This window comes from Crocodylus porosus, unplaced genomic scaffold (assembly GCF_001723895.1).
Source record: "Crocodylus porosus isolate Cpor-Errol unplaced genomic scaffold, CroPor_comp1, whole genome shotgun sequence".
Lineage (NCBI taxonomy): Eukaryota > Metazoa > Chordata > Crocodylia > Crocodylidae > Crocodylus > Crocodylus porosus.
This window is the reverse complement of record NW_017728907.1, coordinates 29283905-29292615: the sequence shown is the minus strand read 5'-3', so window position 1 is coordinate 29292615 and position 8711 is coordinate 29283905. Positions and strand designations below refer to the sequence as shown.

Sequence of the window (8711 nt, the reverse complement as noted above, 5' to 3'; positions counted from 1 at the left end):
TTGATGAACTTCATAAAGTTTGGGCATCTCTCTCACATTATCCTTTCTTTTTTCATTTAAAATGATTATCTATTTGTCTGTGCTCTTGAAAGGGAGCAAACTGGCATCCCCCGAGACTGAAGACTTTCCTTTACAGAACAAGCACAGCAAAGGCAAGTACCATGAGCCTGAAAAAGCATGTTTGGTCAACCTTCAGTTTCGCAAGCTTTCTTGAAAAAGCCATCAGAATGCCACAATCTGAAGCCCTCTTCTGAGGGACCAAGTGGAATGGCACATTTGAAGATTTTGGAAAACAATTGTTTGTGATGCCTGTATTGTCTTAGAGACAGTCTTCACTGCTGTTCTATTCTTAATAATTATTTGTGACAAGACACTGTATATAATCTGCAGGGGCCATGACAGCTAACCAAAAGTATTGGATGTCAGCCTTAGAGATGACCAAGCAATAACTCCAAACTCTTCTCAATATTTGAAAAAAAACCTAGATGATGTTTTAGATCACATGATAACTCTCTCAGGGGAGAAAAACTACATTAATATGGGGTTCATATTATTGTAACTGACCTTTGACATTAAGTGTTATGTTTTGAAACTGCTGTCCTAGTTCATTCCTGGATTCACATTCGTACACTCCTGCATGTTCCATCTGAGCCCTGTGTATGGTATAATTGCCACCTTCAGAGTCAAGCACCTGGTGCACATCCCCCGTTTTCTTTTTCAAGACAATATGAACAGCTGGGTTGCCTGTAGATGTGCAAGAGATGGTAACAGTGTCACCTTCTTTTACAGCATCTGAAGGGAAAGCCAAAAGCATTGTGTCTTTTGGTGGAACTGCAAAAAGCAAAGAATGAAGGGAACATAAATTAGGAACAGCAATGATCCCTGGGTAATACAATGATACTATACAGTAAATACAAATATTGGAGCTAACCTGAATAAATATATACATTATTTAAATTTCATTTGTGAGTTTTTGGTTTAAATGACCAAGAATATAATAATACAACAATAAATGTTAGAGTAATAACAAATAACAATATCAAGTAATTATATAGCACTGCTGTCAATTTGGTGCCCTTCAGAATATACTAAAATAAGTGTGAGCATAGCTCAGGCCCCTGCCTTGCCCCACAGGACAGCATGGGGGGCATGTGCCCCAAGACCTGTGCATGGGGTGGGGGTTGGTTGCCACTGTGGGCTGGGGCCAGGCTCTTCCCGGTGGGACACTGGGATGGGCTGCACTGGGCTGCACTCAGGACAGGTGGTGGCAGTGCTGGGAGGGGGCACTGGAGGGAGCTGTGGCAAATTCTGGAGTGGCTGCAGCCCCCCACACTCCATAGCCCCCACTCCTGTAAGCCCCCATGGTGAGGGAGGGAGTGGGAGTGGGAGTGGGGCAGGTGCTGCCTAGCCAAGGCAGAGCAATGGAGCCACGAGCAGCTCATCTGGGGAGTGGCAGCAGCAATTATCGGTCACATCAGTTCTGCGTACCCCCTACAACACTTTTAAGCACTCCTAGGGGTATGCATAGCTCCGGTTAACATCATCTTACAGTACAATTAATTTATTAGCAAATAAATTCATGTTGAATGTGTTCTTGCCAAACATAGAAGAAGGAACAGTGAGAGTTGAACATTTTTTTCCTGACATTTAAACAAAACATTTTAACTCATATTTCATTACTGTATTAAAGAATAATGAATTACCAAAGCACCAGTGGGTTCCAAGGGTGAAAAGAAGTTCACCCTAGGAATCATTTATGTGGTCTATATTCTTAGATTCTGACTGAGGCCTTAGGTCTTGGTGTAGTAATAATAATAATGATTTGCATCGCTGTATATTTACAAGGAGTATATGTACGCACATAAATGCTACCAGTCAAAACTAGCGAAAGAAGCCAGCGAAAAGTAAGCATTGAAATGACAAGCATGGCTCCTGAAAAACAGCGGTAAGTCTGTAGTTAATTCATGATTGTGTCATGGGAAAGACTAAAATTTTAGAATCCTTCTTACAGTACATTGAGGAGTCAGCTGAAATGCTAGGCTTTACAGAACAAAGTCTACAAACAAAGTCAATGTCATGCAGATTCATACCTTGTATAGAAATGGACACTGTTGTTCTCTGAGTTTTGTTCACTGCTGCATTGATAGCTTCACAGATGTACAGCCCCGAATCACTTAGCTGGGCATGTGGAATGATAAGGGTGTAGTTTTCTATAATGTGCTGAATACTTTTATCATCTTGCTGTTTTCCCCAAAGTATTTTTGCTGGTGGATTACTCTCACTCATACAATAGAGAACCACAGTACTCCCTACCTCCACTGTTGCATTTGGAGACATGGTGATGGCAGTATTTTGTGGGCCAACTTGAAGAAAACAAAACAGAAAAACAGAGCAGTCCAGTGAGTCTATGAGAAATGTGCACATCTCCCTGGGCTGGTGCTGGCCTGTCTTCATGGAACACTTCACACAGGTGCTGGGAAAGCTTTTTAAAAACACAGATGCAGATAAGGTTGTGCATCAATATCCACAGAGAGGCCAGTGACAAATCAGCATTTGAGATTTTCAGAGTTAACTAGACCAAATGCTTTAAGATATATCATGTCTGTGAGTTAAGTGTATGCGACTCGCATTGATCAAATGGCAACTGCATGGGCAATTTTTTAAATAACCATTTCATATGCTGTCAATCCTCTCCCAGTCTTTATCCTCTGGCTGAGTTCTAGATAAAGAGGGAAGAAATGAACTACTGGGCATATCTACTTGTGCCATTACTGCACATGAATAAACTCCTGGGCATACTGCTCTGAAGTTTTTTGTTCCTAGGCACACTGTTTGAATGTATGTCCAAAAGCAATTAACTCTGGAGCAATCAGCTCTGGAGTTTATTCATGTGCAGCACATGGAACCTGGTCACAGCAGCCTTGGCTGGCAGGGGTTTTCAGGGGTCAGCCTGCCAGACTGAAGCTGCTCTGACCAGGGTCAATGTACTCCAGAGGGGCTGGCTGGGGCACAACGATGCTTCAGCACAGGGCGAGCTGGCAGGCAGCCTCCACACTGAAGCACCCTCGTGCCCCAGCCAGTTAAAACAGTGTCTGCATGTGTACTGCTGCACATAAATAAATTCCAAAGCATGGTAGTACTTGTATGTAAAATACTACCCTGCTACGGAGTTTATTAGTTGTCTGCGCCCTAATAGGGGTGCACGTGTAAGACACTGAAACATTTACTGTGGAGCTAATTAGGCAGCTCCACAGTAAATGTTTCATGTAGAGCAGTGCTAAAGGTGATGTGCATAATTTTCTCACTGCATATTACACCATGAAGCAGTTAACTTTGAAACACAGGGTTTTAAATTTGAAAATGCTCTAGTCCATATCAAGAAAATTCACTGAGCTCAAAGACTATCACAGAAAAGGATTATAAGACCATGCTGATTCTTAATACTCAATGATTTTGTACACTTAGCCCACAAACCCTGTTGTAAAAGAAACTTGATTTGAAACACCTAGTGTAAGTATACTTACAAGTGACATTCAGTTTCTCTGATGTTTGTCTTTTCTTCGGTTCAAACTCCATTTCAACAATTGGTAATTCAGCCACACAAGTAATCTCTTTCCCAATATCTTCAATGGTGGGGGTAAAGTGATACGATATATATTTTGTCTCTGTGTTTTTGTCACTTGGGTCATCATAAAATTCTTTCCTGAAAGGAAGTTCTCCTTCTTTCTGCAGCTGTACCACTAAGCGGTCAGCAGGATATACATTAGGAATTTTACAAATGATACTGCCCTTTTCCCCAGCATAGAGCGGCTTGCTGATCATAATGACAGGAACACTGGGGAAAGCTAAAAAAAAATAAAAACAGTTACTTTTCACTAGAGATGTGCCCAAGAAAGAACATTAAAAGTAGACCCACACTTCAAGCACCCTAGAGTTCAGAAGTATACAACACATGTATTTTCACTAAGACTATTACAGAAATAGGTACCAGCCTAAAAAATGGTTTCATAGTTTTTAACTTTAACCCACACCCCAAAATCCTTGCCTCTACTACAGATAGAAAGTTGGGGTAAGACTTAGGAGTTGGTTTGAATACATTTTTGTTCCTCATACACATATGTATATTTTAGAAGTTTAATAATATTTTATGAAATGCAGGAAAATACTAACATTCTTGAATTGATACATTCAGCCATCATATTAGCTACTGTATTCATATTTTTAAACCTAGTAACAGACACAATGAAAACTTAATGCTTTGGAATAACCAGAATAAACAACTATAGCAAATCTTCATTTAGAAGGTCCAGCTTTTATTAATTACTAACCTCCATTACTATTAAGTTAGAGTATCTCCCAAATTAAGGTAACCACCAATAAATATAAATACCTACCCTCTTAGCGGGGATGGTACATATGCTGCTCCTAAACAAGATGGGCTACAAAGCCTAGATATGAAAGGACCAATCTTTTCCCATATATCTACTATCAGTGAGATGTACTAGTTTTATTTTTTCACGGTTTATATTTGAAAGCCAGAACATAATCCCTTTAAAGTGTAAAAACTGCCAGAAGTGTACATGCTGTGACAATATGGGGGGAATATGAGTGGAAAGGAGTTGGTCCAAAGCTCACTAAAATCACTAGAAGTCTTTCCTTTTACTACAATTGATTTCAAGTCCTTCAACCCAAATCTCGCTCACTTTACTCAAGAAAAAAATCAAGCCAATTAGTGTTATATTCAGTTTAAGTGAACTAATGCTTAGTAAATGCTTAGAAAGAAGTCCCTGCACAGATATACAACTCGTATCAGGAAGCAGAGGGTTGAATTACATCACAGTCATTATGCTAGGACTACCAATTGACTCCATGTTGCAAATGTAAGAATGATTAATTACATCTGTTTTAAACAAGCACAAATATCCATGTATAAAGGGAATATACCACTTACAGTAAAGTTCAACCTTGATGCCCTTCTCTTTTTTCTCAGATCCACAATGGGCACTGCAGAGGTAAGCATGGTCGTTCTCAAAGGTAACAGGATTCATGGCCAAGTTGGAGGTGCTTCCCTCATTGCTCACCGTCCCTCCTAGGGGGCTGTCCAGTTGAGTTCTCCAAGAGAAAACTGGGGACTCACAGCCAGTAGTACGGCAGATCAGCAGCAATTTACCTCCAATCTGAGCAGCAACTTTGACTGCAGGTATGATCTCCAGTTCAAAAGCTTTAGCTGAAAAGGGCAGATCAAATGCAAACTTAGCAGCATTCTCACCTCTTATTTCCCCTTTGCATCCATAGTCCAAGTTGGCATGCAAAATTATAAAAGACTACCTCCATTTTGCTGCCTGTAAACTAAGTGTCATGTAGGAAAAGTGATAATACTAAGCACTTAGACACAGCTGTCCATTTCCAAAATACATCATATCTTGAACCTGTATAAACTAGAATAAATCCACCAAAGTCAATGTAACCCATTGCAGAGCTACACCAATTTACAACAGCTATGACTGGTTTATTAACTTTGTAACTGAGTAGAATGTTACAAGATCAACTTTAATGGAGAAATGTAATATTAGACTTGATTATTCCTAACTAAGAATGGTTTAGAGATGATAAAAAGCAAACCTGTAGCAATGTGCTGAAGACATTTTCTCACTTAATAATTCTATCATCTTACAGTACAATTAATTTATTAGCAAGTAAATTCATGTTGAATGTGTTCTTGCCAAACATAGAAGAAGGAACAGTGAGAGTTGAACATTTTTTTCCTGACATTTAAACAAAACATTTTAACTCATATTTCATTTACTGAAATGCAAAATCAGTTCAAGTAAAGAGGAATTGTTTTAGAAAATAAAATGCAGGCGTGTTTACAGTGATTACAAAACAGCCAAAAACTCACCAGTCATGAACATCAGAAAAAGGACTGTCACTGATGGAACTGTTCTTGCCATTTGTCTAAATGTTTGCGATTGCTATTAGCATAAAAAGAAAGCAAACTCCAAATCTTGGATTTCTATAAAGAAACTGAGTGAAAGTCAACAGCCCTGAAAGTGCTAGGCATAACAGTTACCCAGCTCTTTTATAACTGTTCTGGTTGGGGCGGAGAATGGGAAAACTCGGGATGGGGAAATCCAAGCTGCAGGTGGCTAAGTCCTATTTTAAATGTATTGGTAGTTTCAGCGCCCTCTGCTGCTTGTAGATGGAGAGGTTTACTATTGCTTAAGAAAAAATGCCAAACGACCTGGAAAAATAACACCAAAGCTTGAGGTGCCAAGAACTATTGAGATACACAAAATAATTTCAAAGCCAGGATAAAAATCAGTTATTTGGGTATTTTAATACAGAGTATAGGTACAAGGACCAAATCCTTTAAGATTCTGTAAACACATAACGTTAATATCTGTCTAATTCCAAAGAAGTCAGTGGGGGTAGTCACATACATTTCTTGTATTTACTTACATGCATGCCTTTTTACATGATTGGATCTTACAGGACAGTTCTGCAAATTCGTATTTATGTGAATAACTTTGCATATTCCCTTCAAAGTCTGTGGAAGTAGTCATATGAATGAAGTAACTCACATGCCTGAGGATGTTTGATCACCACCCCTAAACGCAAAGAAACACGGAGTGTAATATAGTACTAGCAAGAAGCTCAAATAAAATCCCAAGGTTTCCACACCACAGCTCTGGTAAAGTTCAGCTCCAGATCCATTCGTTGAGACTCTGGCCTGTTACCTTTCCCTAAACAGAATGATTGTCAAACTGAGTCTCTAATTCCAGTAGGATGTGGACAGATTCTTTATTCACAGTTACAGCTAAAGTACATTTTGACTTAGATAGCTCATTTGTTTCTGTGAGTGTTGCTCTATTTTTGTGGTGTCACACTTTCCCATTGAAAAATAATGTAATGAAAACAAATAAAAAAACATCAGGCTGATAAACCATATTTGGGGGATTTTTTAAATATTAAATTGACAGCTTCTAGCTTTCATGTCCTTTCTGATAGGGCAAAAATGAGCATGGTACATAAAGGAATGAACCAAGTGTTCCTATTTCTGGTATTTTAATTCCAGGGTTTATATGGAGACTGTTTTATGAAAAAAGCGTACTTTTGGCACAAACACTGGTTGGTAGAGAGGCTGTATTAAAAATGAAGAAAAATGCTTTTTCCAGTGTTCAATTTAAATGGGGAAAATGCAGTGAAAGCAAAAATTGTGAATCAAAGTTTACAGAACAAAAAGAAAAAACAGCTTACCAATCATTTAATTGTTCTGCTTTGTTTTATTTTTATTCAGAGAGTATGTCCTCAATTTATAAGTACAAGGAACCAGAAATCCAAAATAAACATGTAAAGCTTATTTAAAAAAATGTCTGTGCTGAATTGTTTAAATCAAATTTGGGAGGAAATCATCTAAATGATCATTTAACTGATTGGAAATGTGGCTGTTAAACCATTGTTTATTTCGTATAAGGCCCTAATCCAGCCATCTATTGCTTTTGTAATCATTTGCATAAAAAACATGTTAAATTATAGAAAAAATAAAATCAAACTCATCAGCTCTAAATATAAATATGAAGAAAACCTGGCACTGCTTTAACTCCACACTTTTTTAATCAAATGGGTTCTCAGGTGAACCAAATATCCAGTGGAAATTATTCTGGTCTCAGTTCACCTCTTCAGCTTTCAGGTTCTCCCAACCAGAGCTGCCTGTGGCTTCTTCACTGAAGGGAGGTTTGATAGCACAAGTTCGTACAGACTCAGGAATAGTCAAACAACTGCACATATGCCCCAGTAAAAGTAACCACGCAACATCAGAAACTATGAGCTAAATCCTGTTTCACTTTATGTACCTAAATAGCAGGTTTGCAGCTTCATAACTGAAGTTTCTAGTACTCACACATTGTTTAGGATTCCATTTTGCCATGTGCTGAAATAAAGTCACTCTGCATGCCTACCTGGGAGATGTAAAATGGAGTAGGAGAGCATTCCCACCTTACAGCCTAGTGGTCAAGGCACTCATCCAGGGAGCAAGAGACAAGCTCTCTCTTACTTAGAAGGGAGAACCAGCATCTACTCCTGGCAAAGTGCTCCAACCACCAGCCCACAAACTAGACATTGCCCAGATGCCTCTCCTGCCCTCCTCTTAAGGCAGATGAACTGCACCTTCACTTAATACACGGTGGTTACGTTCTTGAAAACACACCATGCAAATAAAAATTGCATAAAAAGACACCAAGGGGCTATGGGAAATAAGGGTTTAGGTTCCAGATGCGGGCAATAATTTGGCCGACAAGTGCCCATGTGTGCGTGCAGCCCAGCACAGTCAGAGCCTGGCAGCTTGGAGAGCTGCGTGTAACTGGTAAGTCTGGTATGGTGGAAGGGGAGGGGGGAGGGAAGCAGTGTGGGCGGGGGGCAGATCAACACCCCTCACAGTGAGGAGGGGCAGGAGCAGGGGCAGGTGCTGCCCAGGCAGTGTGTGGTGGGTGCAGGATGGAGCTGTGGCTCGCTCGGGGGGAGGCACAGGGCGTGGGGGTGGCTCCCACTGTTGCGTGCACCCCTGGGAGGGAACAGTGTGGGAGGGACATGTGCTCCTGGATCTGCTGGCTGGAGCTGGGGCTGTGCCTGGCTTTTCTCAGCAGAAGCTGGGCTCGGGGAGGATGGCAGCGGCACTGGGAGGGGACTACAGGGGGGGCTGCAGCCACCCCAAA

At 40.3% G+C, this 8711-nt stretch overlaps 1 protein-coding gene across 1 annotated transcript in view; it reads right to left on the bottom strand.

Moving 5' to 3' along the window:
* Nucleotides 1-6069, bottom strand: part of VCAM1 (vascular cell adhesion molecule 1) — a 9321-nt gene extending 3252 nt beyond the window's left edge. Inside the window, exons 1-5 of the mRNA XM_019531024.1 lie at nucleotides 5900-6069; nucleotides 4952-5227; nucleotides 3525-3845; nucleotides 2091-2363; nucleotides 565-831 (exon numbers count right to left, since the gene is read on the bottom strand). Coding sequence (XP_019386569.1) covers nucleotides 565-831; nucleotides 2091-2363; nucleotides 3525-3845; nucleotides 4952-5227; nucleotides 5900-5951 — 1189 coding nt within the window. The 5' untranslated portion in view covers nucleotides 5952-6069. The remainder of the gene's footprint in view (nucleotides 1-564; nucleotides 832-2090; nucleotides 2364-3524; nucleotides 3846-4951; nucleotides 5228-5899) is intronic.
* Nucleotides 6070-8711: the final 2642 nt, after the last annotated feature.